The sequence below is a fragment of the Eurosta solidaginis genome, chromosome 2 (assembly GCF_040869045.1).
Source record: "Eurosta solidaginis isolate ZX-2024a chromosome 2, ASM4086904v1, whole genome shotgun sequence".
Taxonomy (NCBI): Eukaryota; Metazoa; Arthropoda; class Insecta; order Diptera; family Tephritidae; genus Eurosta; species Eurosta solidaginis.
In genome coordinates, this window is record NC_090320.1 from 48,438,947 (window position 1) to 48,458,210 (window position 19,264).

The 19,264-nt window shown below is 35.8% G+C and overlaps 1 protein-coding gene across 2 annotated transcripts in view; it reads left to right on the forward strand.

The window, feature by feature from the left end:
- LOC137239687 (uncharacterized) overlaps window positions 1-19,264 on the forward strand; it is a 568,632-nt gene that overhangs the window by 493,130 nt on the left and 56,238 nt on the right. For both annotated transcript variants that reach the window (XR_010949453.1, XM_067765259.1), the window contains exon 3: window positions 9,068-9,128. Coding sequence is in view for 1 of the 2 variants with exons in the window: in XM_067765259.1 (XP_067621360.1) it covers window positions 9,068-9,128 (61 nt within the window). In the remaining variant the exon portion in view is untranslated. The remainder of the gene's footprint in view (window positions 1-9,067; window positions 9,129-19,264) is intronic.

Here is a 19,264-nt window from a genome sequence, read left to right on the forward strand (position 1 = left end):
CGCCCTAAAGGTGGACCAGGGGTGATTCTAGAATGTGTTTGTACGATATTGGTATCAAATTAAAGGTATTAATGAGAGTTTTAAAAGGGAGTGGTGGTAGTTGTATATGTGAAGGCGTTTTCCAGATATCGACCAAAATGTGGACCAGGGTGACCCAGAACATCATCCGTTGGATACCGCTAATATATTTATATATGTAATACCTGCCAAGATTTCAAGGGTTTTTTTTTTGGCCCTGCAGAACTTTTTCATTTTCTTCTACTTAATATGGTAGGTGTCACAACCATTTTACAAAGTTTTTTCTAAAGTTATATTTCGCGTCAATAAACCAATCCAATTACCTGTTTCATCCCTTTTTCCGTATTTGCGTATTTGGTATAGAACTATGGCATTTTTTCATTTTTCGTAATTTTCGATATCGAAAAAGTGGGCGTGATCATAGTCGGATTTCGTTCATTTTTTTATCCAGGATAAAGTGAGTTCAGATAAGTACGTGAACTAAGTTCAGTAAAGATATGTCGATTTTTGCTCAAGTTATCGTGTTAACGGCCATGCGGAAGGACAGACGGACGACTGTTTATAAAAACTGGGCGTGGCTTCTACCGATTTCGCCCATTTTCACAGAAAACAGTTAACGTCATAAAATCTATGCCCCTACTAAATTTCAAAAAATTTTTGTTCGACTTATGGCAATAAAAGTATCCTAGACAAATTAAATAAAAAAGGGCGGAGCCACGCCCATTTTGAAATTTTCTTTTATTTTTGTCTTTTGTTGCACCATATCATTGCTGTAGTGGAATGTTGACATAATTTACTTATATACTGTAAAGATATAAAATTTTTTTTTTAGTTTTACTTTAAAAACTTTTTTTTAAAAGTGGGTGTGGTCCTTCTCCGATTTTGCTAGTTTTTATTAAGCGTACATATAGTAATAGGGGTAACGTTCCTGCCAAATTTCATCATGATATCTTCAACGACTGCCAAATTAGAGCTTGCAAAAGTTTTAAATTACCTTCTTTTAAAAGTGGGCGGTGCCACGCCCATTGTTCAAAATTTTACTAATTTTCTATTCTGCGTCATAAGTTCAACTCGCCTACTAAGTTTCATCGCTTTATCTGTCTTTGGTAATGAATTATTGCGCTTTTTCGGTTTTTCGAAATTTTCGATATCGAAAAAGTGGGCGTGGTTATAGTCCGATATCGTCCATTTTAAATAGCGGTCTGAGATGAGTGCTCAGGAACCTACGTACCAAATTTCATCAAGATACCTCAAAATTTACTCCAGTTATCGTGTTAACGGACTGACGGACGGACGGGCGGACATGGATCAATCAAATTTTTTTTCGATCCTGATGATTTTGATATATGGAAGTCTATATCTATCTCGATTCCTATATACCTGTACAACCAACCGTTATCCAATCAAACTTAATATACTCTGTGAGCTCTGCTCAACCGAGTATAAAAATAAATAGAAAATAAAGCAACATAAATAAATTAAAATAAAATAAAGTACATAAAAACAACAAAAAATGTATAAAAATACCATAAAATAAGATGAAATGAAATAAAAAGAAAATAAATGAAATAAAACAAAATAAATTATAACAAATGAAATTAAAAAAAAAAATAATTGAAATAAAAAATATAAAAGAAAATAAAATAATATTAACTACCACTATTAAACCACTGTCGGGAGAAGAGACTTTGAAGAGATTTACAAGACATAATCGAAACAGCTGTCGCCTTGTCCGCCCTGATGTCACGTTGTTTAAACTTTTCCCAAATTATTAAATAAAAACGAAAAAATAAAAAAATTAAATAATATAAAATAAAATCAAATAAAATAAAATAAAAAGAAATAAAATAAAATGAGATGAATTTGAATGAATAATTATGAAGTTTACAAACGGCGATGGTTACTAGAACATGTTTATACTCAGCGTGCTTTGCACACAGAGTATATTAACTTTGATTAGATAACGGTTGATTGTGCAGGTATAAAGGAACCCAGATAGATATAGACTTCCATATATCAAAATCATCAGGATCGAAAAAAAATTTGATTGATCCATGTCCGCCCGTCCCTCCGTCTGTCCGTTAACAAGATAACTTGATATAACGAAAATTGAAATATTGAGATATCTTCACCAAATTTGGCACACGCACTTATCTGGACCCAGGATAGATTGGTGTTGAAAATGAGCGAAATCGGATGGTAACCACGCCCACTTTTTATATATATAACATTTGGAAAACACAAAAAATCTGATTATTTAGTAAATAATACACCTAGAATGTTGAAATTTGAATATTGAGACTCTTGATAAAAATTTGAAAATTTTTTTTAAATGGGCGTGGCAGCGCCCACTTGTGATAAATTAATTATACAAATATTATTAATCATAAAACGTTAAACCTGTCGTAACAAATTCGGCAGAGAGGTTGCCTTTACTATAAGGAATGCTTTGAACAAAAATTAACGAAATCGGTTAAGGACCACGCCCACTTTTATATAAATGATTTTTGAAAGAGTCATGGACGAATAAAATAAGCTATATCTTAGCAAAAAAAGCTTTGTATCAATAGATTTTACTTTTTAAATTGAATTATAACATTAAGTTGGAAAACACTAAAATTTTTGAAAATGGATGTGGCACCGCCCCTTTTATGACTAAGCAATTTTCTATATTTCGGGAGCCATAACTCGAAGAAAAATTAACAATCGTAATGAAATTGTGTACACATATTTTCCTTATAGCAGAAAATATTTATAGTAAAAATGGACGGGATCGGTTAAAGACCACGGCAACTTAGTTATAAAACAAGTTTAAAAGGGTCGTAGACTAGAATAACGAGCTATAAGTTAGCAAAAAATAGTTTTGAATCAATGATATTTCACTTATCAAGTTTTATTGTAAGAGGAAATGGGGAGACATTTTTTCTAAACGGGCGGTGCGACGTGTTATGTAGAAAAGTAATTTATCTGAAATAAAATGTACAATTAAAGTTCACGCTGAGTATATAATGTTCGGCTACACCCGAACTTATACACCTTTACTCGTTTTGAATTTCACTTCTTCATCAGTTAGCTTCTCGGGAGCTGAGTATTGAACTCGAATTCTCCAACATTCATACTTTATACTAGTGTAAAGGCAGATGCAGATGAAAATTCGGAGTGTTACCAATTTATTTTAGGCGTGTTATTGATTTGTTATTGGAAAGTTATCGTTTTGGTGAAAAAAAATTTACGCTTTGATATCGAAAAGCTATCGATTTTTAATCGGAGTGTTAGTATATGTCATCGAAAACTTATCAGAAGCAGACACCGATGAGGCAATCACAAGTTAGAAAAGGTCATATATTCAATTGATCTTATGACCATTGTCACCGAATATGAGATGTGTTGGAGCCAGGGACAACTAGTTTACCGAAAACTTAAGAATGTGATTTACAAACAATCTGAAGACTTCTAGAAATATCAATACCCTTATAGCAGGGATCGTCACAAGCTTCTTATGGAAGCGTCACCACACCTACTTTGAGATCCAAAAACAAAAAAAAAATGGCGACGGAGCTAGTAAAAAGTACACTGTAAAAACTTCGAAAATTTATAAAATGATATTATTTTAGAAAGAAAATTATACATTTTGTAATCCTGGTAGAAGGTAAATTCATAAAATTTTTTTTTAATTAAATTCTTTATATTTTTTAAATTTTTTTTATATTTTTAGGTTTTTATTTTTTGTCTTGTTTTGTTTTTTAGAAACAAAATAATATAAATAATAATAATTTTGTAATTCTGATAAAAGAAAAATTCATTCAATTATTTTATTTAAACTTTATATTTTTTGTTTTTATTTTTTGTATATTTAAAAAATTTTTTTTTTTTTTTTGTTTTTAATTTTTTTATTTAATAGTATTTCGGAAAGAAGGATTAAAGTGAAGATATTAACCTACTGTAAATTGTCCGCAATTAATTTTTCTATATCTATGTTGATGTTTGTGGTTGATAAATTCAGAAGCGCTTCTAAATGCTGATTTGTAACTCTATTTATGTTATTTGTTTTTATTTGCTTAAGGAATGAAAAGGAGCTTTCACAAATGTACGTACTACCAAACATTGAATACAATTTTAAAACTTCTTGACGCAGTAAGGGATATTTCTGCTTGCTTGCAACTTTCTAAAAATCAATGCCTTTTAAATCTAGTAACTGTAGTTCAGAGTCGCATTGTAAGTCGCATAGCTCCATTTGGAGTTCTGGGCTCTGCTCATTTGCATCGCATGGCATGGGTATAAAAAAAATTGGTAACATTTTCCTGTTGCTGGGAGCTTTAAAGTAATTTTCGATGTGATATTCGCTTTAGTCGAATCAACCTGTCAAAACTGATAAATATTCACGCAAGCCGAAATAAAGACATGAATTAATAATACCCACATACCTATTTACATACGTCCTATTCGATTTACTTGAAATGTGGTATATAAATTTGCCTATATTAGTATTTCAGGGAAGTAGACCAGAGACGGACTGGGACTGGGATTATGACTAGGACTGGGACTGAGACGCGGAGTGGTACTGGGACTAGGACTCGTAATGGGACTGGAACAAAATGCATACCACCCTCTGGGACTGGCAATAAGGTATGAAGAGGAATGAGAAGAACTTGAGAGCAGAGAAAAGAGAAAAGGAGAAGGAGACTGTCATCGGGTTCTGAAATATATTCCAAGTTTAAAGCTTGTAGCTTATCGGGAAGTTACTTAAATTTCGATTACAAAATTCTGTTCGCTACACAGAGTCAAGCTAAATAAAATAAATGAGTGATAATCTTAAATTATCTTCTCCGGTTAATAATGGTGAAACAAAGCATGCATGTACTTCAAACTTATCGCTAATATGTATATTCCATATTCAATTTTTAAGTTCAAGTAAGGCGAAATAAAGCTTTGTCAGTGCACGTCTATTCTTCATTTTGTTTTCTAAAAAAACAGCTACAACCATTCTGCGAGCCGAAATGGTGCTGGCACGTACACAAACCCAGTAGGACTTGGTAGCTTTCAAAATTAACGCATTGCATTTTTTTTCTTGAATGCATTTAAAAATACTTCTACATGCGTTCAATTCAAATTAATTTAATTATTAAATAAATCAAACAAAACTTCATCTTTTTCGTACAGGTGAAACAAAAATATACCCAAAAGTATTACTTCAAAAGTAATTTTACACGAAATTATAGCAGTTGAGTTCCTAATGGGTACAGCAGAATACATTGGGGTGTAGGCGAGAGGATAGATTGCGTGCGCGCGGGGATGTGTGGTGCACTTGCCTATGCGGTGGGCTTGCCTGAGCGTTTTACAAAAAACAATTGCGTGAAAGCGCTTATGGAGTGACGACCCCTGCCTTATAGTGTCATACCAACCCTAAAAAAGAAGCTGGCCAGCATTTTTCACTTTAAACATTGAAGTTATCTTGCCAAGAGCACAAATGTGTCGACGAAGCTCGAGACAAAATTAAGTAAACTTTTGTCTCAGTAATTTTGGTGGCTAACTTTCTCATCCGTCTTTACCTTTTCAGCTAAAATGACATAAAATACGCTCGCAACAAAGGAAATTATTTTCACTTTCCGTATGGCGTAAGTAACTTAAAAATGCAAATATTTGACATCGAAAGTAATGCATTAACGCTATGATGAGATTATTAACGCAACGCGATGTTACCGCAATCACCGCCAAAGGTTTTCAGGTCTGGGTCGTCGGCTGGTGGCATAGAGTCAGTCATTCATGCGCAATAACTTTAGAGAGTTTACATTTCGAAGTCAGTTTATTTACTAATTTTATGCGCCAGTCATAAAACCTTGTTTTTGTTTTTCTGTATTAATATACATATGTTGGCTCAGGTCATATATTGGCATGCTGCTGATAAAAGTTAGAGCAGACTCAGATTGTAGTTATTTCATTTACAGAAGTTTTTATTGATAATAACTATTTTGAATAGTGAATTTGCGGAGCTGCGTAAACTATGTCACAGGGTGCAAAGACTAGCAACCCTTGGGCGTGAAGACTAGAGCCTCTGGAAAAGTCGGAAGCGTACAAAGGAGCGAAGAAAGCTATCGGTCCAGTTAAGCAAGTTGAACTTACTTGCTCGAAAGCGATTTGCGAGAAAGTGGTTCGAAAAACTTTGAGACAAGATTATAGAATAGTAATAAAGAAGTTTCGTCCACTAAACCGGACAATGTACGAGAGCAAAATAAGAAGTATTGTGGACGATTTGTTTTTCACCCAACCACCCAGGGAGGATAGGTACGTTACGCAAAAAGACCACAACGTGAAACCTTTCCTGAAAAGGCGCTTAAAACTTCCCTGCGCACTATTCAAAATAGAAAAATAGGAGTGCACAGAGCAATATGAAATACCAGCGGAGACAATTAGGCTAGCTGAAAAATCACGTACAACAAATGTCTTGAAGAGAGAACTTTCCCCATCGTATTGAAGACACACGGCCTGTTCTCATTCCAAAAGTAAAATGAGACCCCAAATCTCCATCGTCTTACAGTCCACTGTGCATGATGGACACCGCAGGCAAATTTATGGAGAGCCTTGTAAAGCAATGTCTCATGGGAGCAATGGAGGACGGGGGATCACTGTCTAAGTATGGTTTCTGGAGAGGGTTCTCCACAAAAGATGTCATAGCAGAAGTGATATACGCAGTCATGGAAGCGGAAACAGCGAATCTGAGCAGATTAATGGCAAACACTGTATGCAATGAAATACACGAACTACTTCAACTTTACGGACGGTCTGCGCTCTCCCAGTCGTACCGGGAACCAACCCGATATATCTTCTCGCTGAAGATAGAAATAAATGTATGGCAGCTGAACAAAGGAGAGGAGAGATGCTATTGCCACGCAGGAAAGGGAAGAATGAATCCGATGCTGGCAACAATAGTGGAGCAGCAGTATTGCATGAAAGTGGACCTGGGAGCCAGCTTTGGAACTGATCCCATGGCTAATGCGATCACACGCAGAGGTCGACTTCTACCTGACTAAATTTGTAGTCGGACAGGATTACTTCCATGAATGCCTCTACAGAATGGGGAAGGTTGGAACCCCGAACTGTCTGTACTGCATTTGTGTATATTGATGATGTACGCCACATCTTCGTCGAATGCGTACACTTCGCCTAAGACGTAGGACTTATCCCCGGGTGGTCTTATCTATCGCTTTAATATATGTAAGGCGAGAATAACTTCCGAAGTGATTTTAGGCCGAGCTTCTCCTCCGAGCCAAGTGCTCCTTTTAATTTTTCCTACGAATTGACGTGACCGGACCTTCATGTTTTATGTCGACTCCGAACGGCATCTGCAAAGCAGGTGAATTTTCACTGAGAAACTTTTCATGGCAGAAATATACTCGGAGTGCTTGCCAAATCACTACGGAGGGGCGACTCCGCTTAGAAAAACTTTATTTGATGTTGCTTTGCCCGTGGCGTTAACCCAGGATGGTGGGGAACGCTACCACTACGGCGGCCGCTGAAATGCCAGCTGGGATACGGTCAGCAGATATGTGTGACATATTTGTCTCAACAAACGAGAAGACGAATACGAAATGAAGGAATTGCGTGGGCCGCGGGTGGTTAGGTTTATTTGGGTATCCCTTCAAATGAAGAAGGGAGTCCCACACTCTGAGAGTCTCGTAGTGAGGTTCAAATGCATTGAGCATTTCCTCCTATCACTTCCATTTATAGTGTGCTTGAACTTCTTGTAATTGTAACAAAGGTATCATTACCAGTAATGCAAATGAAATTACATTACAAGCAAATGCGTATATTATATTATATGCATATCTAACCTAATATTTACTTACCTAATTGCAAATTCAATTGCATTACTGATATTGCAAATCAAATTTGATCGCTGACCATGCAAATCAAATCGCATTACTGATAATGCAAGTTAAGTTGGAGTCACAACACTTGAACTTCCTGTATTTCACAAAGTCTGCTATAAATGAAGGAAATGAAATAACATTGCAAGTAATGCTAATCAAGTAATATTACTAATCAAGTGGTATCTAGTGGTACTGCATTGTGCCCCCCCATGTTTTCAAATAGGTGCATATGCAGAAAAGCGCACATCGCTGATGTGGTGCTTTGTAAGTAGGATAAAGAAGAGTGAAAGTGATGATGGAAACGATGGCAACAGCAGCGATAGCGGAACTGTGCCAAAGCCAATCGTGGTGTACATGCGTGCGTGCGTGCATGTATGTATATTGTTGTTATAAAAAACATATAAACAACAATCATATGCAGCATCAACATCAACATTCAATTTGTGCAGCACCAGCAGTTAAACGTCAACAAACAGTCGTCAGTCTGTCGAGGTGCCACAAATGTAATTTGTTATTATTTTGCTTATTTTAATCATCAACCTTCTGTTGTTGTTGTTGTTGTTGTTGTTGTCATTTCATTTATAGCAGCAGCAACAACATACGCCACCGCTTAAATGCGTTCAAGCGCAAGTGCAAGTGAAATTTTCCATACGCCATAAAATTTAAATGAAGGTGAACCTGCAACATATGGTGTTATGCTACAACAACTAAATATGTACAACAAGAACAATTTAATGTACACAACCTCTTTCCGCTTTCATTGCCTTTTCTAGATAACATAATGATTTCTTGGTTTTGATGTCTGCTTAAAGATAAATAATAAAGAAAGAAATATAAAAACACTTTCCACATCATTTTATTCCCCGTTTCGTGCGCTCTGTCTTTTGTTGTTGCTCTGTTGTCATTAATGCTGTTACAACACAAACTATAGCAACACAATAAAGCAATATAAGCGCATAGATACAAATCTGTTGCAAGTTTGTGCGCCTCCTCTAGCTTCCGTCTCTTACTGCACGCACTGCCTTCCACTGGCTGACTCTTGACTCACATTAATTTGCTATTTCGAGTTTCTGGATTGTTGCCGTTGTGTTGCTAACGCATTGCAGCAAACTCGCTTTTGCAGTGTTTTTTGTTTTTATCTTTTTATTTATTTGTTTTTCATTTTTTTTTTTTTCTTGCAGGTCTTTTTTTCGCTCGGAGTGCGTAAACACCCATGACGGCGCACAGTGGGTCGATTTAGTGGTAAGTGAAGCGCGAAATAATATAATTACCTTCCACTACATACATACATAATATTGCTCATTACACTCTAGGTTGGTTTATCTAAGTATTTCTATTAAAAATATATTTATTTAAATTGTTGATGTTAAATTTTCCGTATGCGTATAAAGAAAAAGTTGCATAGCGTTTTGGTTCGTCGATTGGGTAATTTATAAATTACACGTTTACATGCAGGTGACTGCAGTGTACATATGTAGAAACCTTCTAGGAATTTTTGGGGTGAGTTTGGCATCAAGTTGGAATGTAACAATAGACGAATACAGTATGCAGCAAATATTGCATTTAACGGTTAACCAGCAAACATTACTGCCCGATTGTTTAGTTTTGGTGTTATGCAAGGACCTTTTGCAAAACCGATGTTTCCTGGACTGTTCGGGGATCATTCTGGAACCATTTTGAGATGCCTTAAGAATTATTTTAGATACTATTGCGAGTTTTTGTAGGGAATGTGCTACGGACCATATCCGAATCATTTTCACAGTAATTTTGGGCCTATTTGGGAACTATTTCGGTACTATTTTAGATCGTTATGGAATCATCTTGGGATCATTCCGGAGCCATTTCAAAATAATTGTGGGGTGGTGGATTAGGTGACTATTTTGGAGTGTTTAGCAGGGTTCGGAAAAAATTATTTATGAATTTAAAAAAGTATTGGGATTGTTATCTGCTAGTTATCGATAAAAACTGCTACCGAAAAGTTTTCGGTGCATTATCGATTAGTTATCTAAAATATATCGACTTTTTTAATTGTTATCGAAAAAATATTGATTTTATATCAAAATGTTATCGAAAAAATAACGCTCTGTTATCCAAAGCATAATTTTGTTGTCGAAAAAACTATTTGCTATCGAAAAGATATATATTTGGTGTCGAAAAAGTATCGACTTTTTTCGAAAAAATATCTTTTTATTTACGAAAAAATAATATTCCTTGTTATCGAAAAAGTTCGATTTTCTTTTAAAAATTTATTGATTTATTATCGGATAAATATCGTTTTGTTATCGAAAAAGTAAAGATTTGTTATAAAAAAAAGTAAAGATTTGTTATCGAAAAAGGCAAGACCTGTTATCCAAAAAGTATCGACTTGTAATCGAAAAGTTATCGAAAAAATATCGTTTTAGTATCATCGCTTTGATATTGAAAAGTTATCGATATTTTTATAGGAGTGTTACAAATTTGTTATCGACGGCTCACCGGTTCACTACAAAAAAGATGACTATAAAGCTATAACAAACTTATAAGAAACCAGTAATAAGACGATGGTTAAGTTACGTCTATTTTGGTTTAACTCCAACCCCCCGGCTAGCTTTAGTTTATTTAAACACATTAGCTTTCTAGACATACGGCAGTATGTTTACTCATCGAACTTCAAGAGTGTTTAGTTCTCATGAATTTTTAAACTATACATATGTTGACGTTATCCTGACCAAAACATACACTAACCTGGCTCCTTCCTAATAAATTTCCATCATGCACACAATGTCTAATATTTGCGGAAACACCCATCGTTTAAAATGCAGCTCGTATACGATCGTCGGAAGAGAGTCGCTTTTTGATTTTAATCTAAAAGAGGGTTAATATAATATAACTGGCGTGATGGCCCTACTTTAGCAATTGAGTTAAGAAGAAGAACCTTAAACTTGACTCAAAAGAACTGCTTTCTGATATCGAAATGGGGAATTATTTCGGAGCACTTCTTCTGCGACAACAGGTGTAGGCAATAATCCCTCTATTAAGCAGTAAAATTCTTTCAGCCAATCGCGATATAAAATTTTTTTTAAAAACCGGCACATTTTTTGGGTATTTTGCTTTTTTAAACAACTTGAGGACAATTTGAAAACATGTTCGTCTTTGGGCATTTTATTTGAATTCATTGTTCATTATTAATTTTTTGAAAAAAATATGCAAACTGATCATATAAATTTATTATATAACTTTTCTTTTAATGTTTTGTTTTAATAACTTGGTGAATTGGATGATGCAAAGTCCGTGTTAAGCTGACATCGAAAAGGCCTGTTTTTTTTTTAAATAACTTTTGAACAATTAGAAAGAGTTAAATTTCGCAATTAGTTTCTTATAACTGGCAGTGATGCGCATCCGTTGATACCACCTTCGACCATATCCGACCAATTTTCGACAGGAACAATAAATGGCCTAAATAGTCTTAAACGAGTAGAAAATATAGTAACGCGCCGGACGCCGCCGCCGCCGCGCCGATATTTTTGACATTCGGCGGCGTCGTACAAAAATCGACCAAAATCGGCGGCGGCGGCGTGTATCTCTACTACTGAGGGTGGCCTATGTTGACGATTTGGTAATCCTCGTCGGCGGAAAATGTCCGTACACCTTGTGTGAGCTTTTGCAGCAATATATGGGTACACTGGTGAGGTAATTTATATTTACTACAATATCGCAATATTTATATGACCCTCCATTAACGGACTATCGCTGGTACTTTCCAACAGACTTAAGCACCTTGGCATTATACTTGACAGCAAAATATCATGGCAGCTTAATATGGAAGACAGAGTTAGGAAAGTCCTCGTCGCCTTGCTTTGCTGTTGTGGGGTTATTGGCTGTTCTGGGGGCCCCCTTCACTAGCTTTATGACATTGTGGTATCCTCTTCTATGGACTGATGGTCTGGTGGAACCTTTTAGACATTGATCTACTTCGAAACATTTTCCTGCAGGGATAGTCTAGTATAGAGAGTCGTGCACATTACCATTGCATTGACTACTCCAAAAAAGTTTTACGCTAGCAAAAATAAAGTACTCATAAAATAAAATAGCTGCAGGTAATTATAATGATCAAGTAAAATTGAACAGCTCAAATGAGGAAGTCAAGCAGATGTGTGGATAAAAATTAACATGCCGTAGCAAATAGCGAAATATCGCTCAAAGTAAAAAAGTAGAGCTGATGTTATCGTGTTGTGTAGAGATTTGCATGTAATTCTATAAAATAGTTATAGGGCTCAAAAAAGGTTAGTCTGCCTTTTCACTTCCAAAAATTTCATTCTTTTTCGACTAATCCGATCTACAGAGTTATGAGACCTTACTTACTTTTAAAATCTGTCAAATTTTTAAGTGAGACTTGTTCAGCTTCCCTTCGTCCTTCTAAGCTAAACTTTTGACGTTGTGGAAATGATTTCCTAAAATGAAAGTTTAAAGATTGCGTATTTTCAATAATTTCAAGAGCGAGTCTCCAAACAAACGACCTGTGTTGTTACCCTCGTAATATTTATCAATTATGACGTCGCCAATAACTACCTTAACTTAGCGAAGAAAGAGCAAAGCTCATTAAACTCTATGGCCATATGCAAAACTTGACGTCATTGTGTTGGAAATCTACAAATTACCGCATGTCATGTGTGGTGAGTATATAATGTTCATGTAGCATTTCATAGATAGGCGCATGACGTCATAAAAGTGAGATAGAGAGTGTTGATGTTACAAGAGAAGAAGAGTAGAATAGTAAAAGTAACATAACATTTAAAAACGACATTACACTGCATTTGACGACAGCAACAGTAAAATGACATAACATATTGAGGTATACTTTTAGGAGCGCGAGCGTGGTTATGACATTTTTACGGTCAGTGAAATATTGCGCAAACTCGAAGCTCTGTAGAGTTTTGGTGAAAGAAAATACTAAACGTTCGCTCTGGTGTGCTCTCTTACAGTAAATGTACATCTCTCAATTTCACTGCGCTCGTAATTGATGCTGCACCAATCTAGTACATACGTACATATGCGTCTGTACGGAATGAAAGACATTGTTTGCGCATACTTATCTTTAAAAATCTCATCCTTCTCCTTATCTTTTCGTCCCATATATGACCTCGTTTTCTACTTTTATACATTTAAATTTATATCCTAAGTATTTCATATTTTATTTTTGCTTAGAAGCTGCAAAAGGTATAAGAAAACAGTGCCGTTATACAGTGTTGCCATATTTTCGGAATCTGCCTCATATATTTGCTTTCTCTCTCACACTTGCAACATATATGTACGCGTATGTGACTTTATTTTATATACAACTTTATTCAAACGTATACACAGCAATCAATGTAACAGTACTAGTATTCGGACAATGAAGGTAACTCAAAAACATCCTTGAACTTAACTTTCCCCGAGGCTGTCCTTTGCCTATTGCCTTCACACAGTACAATATATAATTTCACATTGTCCCTCGCCTTGTACTTTTTGGGCTGCCCCTTTTTTGCCTCCAATTGCTAATAAACGCCAGGTCATCAACGCGTTTTAGTAAATACATAAATATTGTTGTTCGAGTATAAAGTTCCAGGATATGTAGCGTAAAAATTGGAAAACGAAAGCAACAGTGTATATCGACCCTGCAGAGAATTTCCATTGCTGAATGGTTTTGGGATGAACTAAAGGTTAAAAGTTTTTCTGCTAAAGGTTTGGAACTGTGAAAGCCATAGATTTACAAAACAGGAGGCTTCCTCTCGCAATCGTGAAAGCATTAGATCTAAATTCCATATATTTTTTGTACAAACCCACGTACCAAAAACTTGAGGTGAAACCATTTTTTGCAAACTCGAGATCTCAAATCTCAAAACATTCAATTACTTACTTACTCAATTGGCGCTTAACTGTTTAAACGATTATTCCCGTCCAATAAGGCGTGTCAATCGCTTCTTCGTTGGGCTTACTGGCGCCAAGTGGTCACACCAAGGGAATTTAATTCGTTTTCCACCTGGTCCTTCTAGCGTTGTCGAGCCGATCTTTTCCTCTGCTTTCATAGGTGGGTTGCGATAAGAATACTTTTTTGGCCGAAACATCAACTTTCATTCGCATAACATCAACTTGCCAGCTTATCCGTGTATGCGTCGACCTTTTGCTTGTTAACAGCAGGTATTTCGCGTTGTCTTCATTCATCATCAAACACATCTTTGTCGCTTCTTATTCCAGCTTGAATTAAGCAGAACTTACGGCGGGTGTGGTAAAGCCGATGATAAAAATAGAGGTCTTTCCCAATTCTGACTAAACTGCACGTTGAGCTGCACAGCCGTATAAGTTTTGCGGGGAAATAAAATTCAGACATAGCCGTATATAGGTAGCTCCTTTACGTGTTGATGAAGGCGGCCTTAAAATCGACGAAGAGGTGATGTGTGTCAAATTTTGTTTTCACTGGTTTTTTCCAAGATTTGACGCATAGTGAAAACCTAGTCGATGTTAAATTTACCAGGTCTGAAGCTGCACTGATAAGCTCCAGTCAGCCGATTCACGGTGGGCTTTAATATTTCGCACAATACGCTTGACAGAACTTTATATGTGATACTAAAAAGGCTGATAACGCGATAGTTGGCGCAGTTTGCAGAATCTCCCTTCTTGTGGTCTCGGCAAAGAATATTTAGATTCCAATTGTCAGGCGTGCACTTGTCCCACCATATTTTGCAAAGAAGCTGATGCATGCGCTCTACGAACTCCTCGCCGCAGTTTTTGATTAGCTCCGCAGGCAATACATCAGCGCCCGCGGACTTGTTATTATTTTATTTGGTTATTGATATTCTGACTTCGCCATAATTCGGTGGGAGGTCGATAATTCCGTCATCATCGATGGTGCGCTCGGGTTCATCATTCCTGGGCGGTACGTCGCTGTGCCCATTTTCCCCATTTACGAGAACAGGGAAGTGTTTCTTCCATAATCTAAGTACTCTCTAGAGATCGGTTAATCATTTACGTTCTTTCAGGAGTTTGCTCTGGACTTAAAACTTTTCTTCTGTCGCCGAATATATTGGAAAAATTGAAGGCGTTTTTCCTAGTGGTTTTAATATAAGATTGCAACTTGTTTATTCATAACTATAAACACAAAATTCAAAACTCAAAATGTTCCTGTTCATAATTCTATTTCAAGAATTTCTTCGAGAAGAAATTACTTGCGAATATCACTTTCTCCCGAGGTTCTCGAATCTCGAAATGCTCGTAAGGCTCACGAACTTCTCCTTGTTCAATTTTATCGCTGTATTAGCACAGTCTGGAACCTTAATATCCAGTAGCAGTCAGGCTGCTCTATCAGTCAAAGAAAATATCGTTCTACAACGATCGAAACAAGTTCAAAATTTGGACAATTCGTTGACAAAAGTCTGCTAAGTACGTTTTTTCTTAACTCGTGACCGATGGGCTTGTTTTAAGAACAGTTTTTCCAAGCACACCGTTCGTATTTTACGACCAGTTTGGTATTGATGTGCGAACCTTCTGTGCTCATTTCAAGCACTACTTGGGCTTGATTTATGATTACTCGTTCTCACGCTTCGAGAACGATTTGTGGCCGATTTAACATTTTTCGGTCTCAATTCAAGAATGGTTTGTGCTTGACCTTTGAGGGAAGTGGGAATGTAATTTTTTCATTTACTCCCCATTTATTTATTTTTTTATTAATAATAATTTGTTTGTCATTACTAAAAAATATTAATAACAAGAAAACTATTATTAAAATCAAAAAAAAAAAAAAAATTGAACATAAAAAATTGTTTTAAAAAACTTCTGAGTTTGACGGTGATCAAACTCGTGCCACACGATAGCAACCGCAACGTCACAGCCCCTGGGCCACTACAACTGCTTGATAGCTTGTACCAAATGTTGTATTTAACATTGTAGTGCACACGAATTGCACCGTTTCTTTTTTCTTCAACTTAATTTAAGAACATTGTACTTTATTTAAGAACATCGTTCTCATTAATAGAACATTTCGCATACTAACTACAAAAGAGTCATAACTTAAAATTTTTCAAAATCGGTTTTTTCCATAAACCAATTCACAGTACACATCTCTAATTTCAATTTCAATTCCTTTTATAATGAAGGTCTCCTTCTTTGTAAAATTGGATTTCAGTATAATATTACAGACGTTTTCACATAAACCGTTTTTCTTCTCTCCTGAACATTTACATTTTTCAAGTTGTGACTCTTTTGTAGTTAGTGTGCGATTTGTTCTTATTTTAAGACCAGCAGTTCTCTTTTCAAGAAAATGGTGCCAGTTCAGGAACAAGGTTGTTGGTTTAAGAACAGATCGTTCGTTTTTCAAGAACAAAAAAGTAAGAACATGAAAAGCTTGAATTGAGTCCGATGGTGCTGGATTTTAGAACGGCGTTTTTTTCTGAGTGTATCTATGTCAATTACCTCCGCCTGGAAGACACTGCATGAGTCAGGGGTCAATACTGTCACGGATATTAGCATCGCTAAGTTATACCATCACTAAGGCGATGCTAAGGCCACGATAAGCAGTATTTAAATAAATCATGTATACACATATATAAGGCAGTCGAAAGATGTCACACACAGATGCATTTACTTATACGCCTATGTATGCGCGAGAGACTGTAAACTACAAACATTCACATCAATAATTCAATCATTATATATCTACATAAACGAATAAATAATTGCGTCTACACATATGTACGTATACGAGCAACGGAGCGGCAATGCACAAACACATGCATATATCTTATCTGAGTTGTCACAAGAGAGAGCAATAATTTGTGCACGTAGTTGTGGCTGGCGATTTTGCAGCCGAAACTAACTAGTAAGTTCTGGAAATCGAAGAGCCTAGAAGTATGCAGCGTAAACTATAAAAGCGGGGCATGCGAGTAAGAAGTAATTCAGTTTGAGTTGAGCTATCAATCAGTTTGCTTAAGCACGCGATCTGGCAGCCAATAGTAGAGTTTCATTTGAGTTATCAATCAATTTGGTTATTAAGCCAGCGAGTATCAAAGTATAAGTGTTATTGTGAAGTACTTTAATAAAGGCCATTTTTCCATCATTCAATATTGGAGTTATTTATTCAACAGTTTAGTGATTCGAACTTAGCAGAGGATTGCAAATAAGAGCATTTGCAAGTAAATTCGTTACAATACGATTGATTTACCTGCATACACTTGAAGTACAATCCAGCTTAAGTTCCCTTTTCTATTTTTGAGCCGTCTGTTTAGATTATAATGCCTCTACCACTGTCAAGGCCATCCTGCTATTGTTCCCTTAAAGGATATCTTATGTTCTGCACTTGGAAGTCAAAAGTCGCCGTGACGTGGTCGATGTCGAACGTTAGGTCAGTTCATACGAATTTAAGAATAAATTCCAAATCATTTAAAGGCTCAAATATCTCTAAGGAGCAGGCATCTCTTTTACATTGTTTGGCACGCTTTTTATTCACAGGAATACAAAACCTATTTACAACTTCATCATATTCACTGGCATGAGATTTATGTGCAAAATACATACATAAATAGAAAGCTATAGTTATGTACATACTTCTCATCACGTTCATAGTTTTGGTGTTTTTGATTTACTGCCCATTACAAAATTGAGAAGATGAAATCACCAATGCGCACTTTTATATTGTTGTCATGGCAACCGACTAATGTATCATCTAAATTCATGAGCTCATCAGGACTGTAGCCTTGACCAACACAACAACAAAATTGTAATGAAGCACGAAGGAGGATGAGCCAGAAGTGAAATAGTAAATAGGCAATAGTAGGAAAAATCATGGAAACAAACGTTGAGGAAAGGAAACAATTTAAGTGCAAAGAAAAGCAATTTACGCAAAGTAAAATCGCAAAACATAAAAGAAAAATGGCCACAGATCGATATGTCTATTTAATTTTTATGTATATTTGTGATGTACACTAGAGCGGGTCAAATTGTATGGATGGATTTTTTCCCATCATTCAAAAAAAAAACTACATTTTCAAGTAATAAGCAAACATTTTTTTCTACTAAAACGAATTCGAAAAACGAAAAACTGTCTGAATGAAAGTTGTTGGGAATGTCCTGAACTTATTTTAGCTGTAAACAAAAAAAAAATGTCCATAAGAAATTTGTTAAAAATAATGGTATAGTAGTTAAAAGTTCATTTTAGGCTAACTCCTCATAATTTAAGCCTGATATCTCTACTAAAATTCAAAAACACTATAGATATTAATACAGATTCTGAAATGTACGTAAAATACCTTTAAAGTAAGCCCAATATGATATTTTTCCTATAATTCTATCAGAAGCTATGAAGATTTTTTGGCCAAACTCTACATTCAAATGCAAAATATCCATTTTGCAAAAGTGGGAACCTCGAAATCGGACTTAGAGCTATGGTGTATTCAGCAATTTTTCTTAGAACCATCTGAAGATTACGTTTTTGCTATGCTCCTGATGAAAAACATACATCCATACAATTTGACCCGCTCTAACACACATACATACAAACATAGTTATGTACATTATTTTACTATTTTTGTACAAAAAGTCAATTTGCAGCATATAAAAGTGATGCTTTCATTGGCGCCTCAGTCATTTCCTGTACTTAATTCTGAGTTTCAAGAACATTGTTGTTGTTTTTGTTGTATTACTTTATCAAAGCGCCTGGTGACATGCTGTTTATGTCCTTTAAGTACTGTTAGTACCACAAGGCTTTTACGCTTTATTTAACTAAAATGTTTACACTTCTTAAGAATATGTGTAGGCGATTTTTTTTGTCGTACAAGTGTGAAAAGCTTCCTGAAGGCTGCACTTACACTTCCATACACATAAACTAGAATATATGTATGCTTGCTTAACGCATTCCTACGCACACAAAAAGTAAATTTTAGAAAACTTATTTTGCGAAAAAACTATTGGTGGTTGCATAGAAGCATATATTTGGAAATTTTCAAATTGTTGTTCAGTTGCACCTTTGATTTGATAAATTTTATACGAAAACCCTGAGCACCAAGAATGTCATAGAAAGCTCATCGCTTCCCGTTTGTCTAAGAAGATGAACAGCAAATTATCTGAATGGTTGACAAGCATCGATTCAATTTAGTAACGAAGCTTCAAAACCTAGGAGATATAAACAGGAGGGCATGCCACAGGGTGGTGTCCTATCCCCGCTTCTGTTTAATTTTTATATATCAAAGCTCACTTCCCCACCAAAAGCAGTTACTATTATTTCCCTCTCCGACGACTGCATGATTATGGCAACAGCACCTGGCCCTTCAATAGCCGAATTAATTTCTACTGCAAACAGCTATCTCCTTCGTCTTTCAGGTTTTTCGCCTACGCGCGACCTGGTACTAGCACCGAACCAATCCAAGGCCACT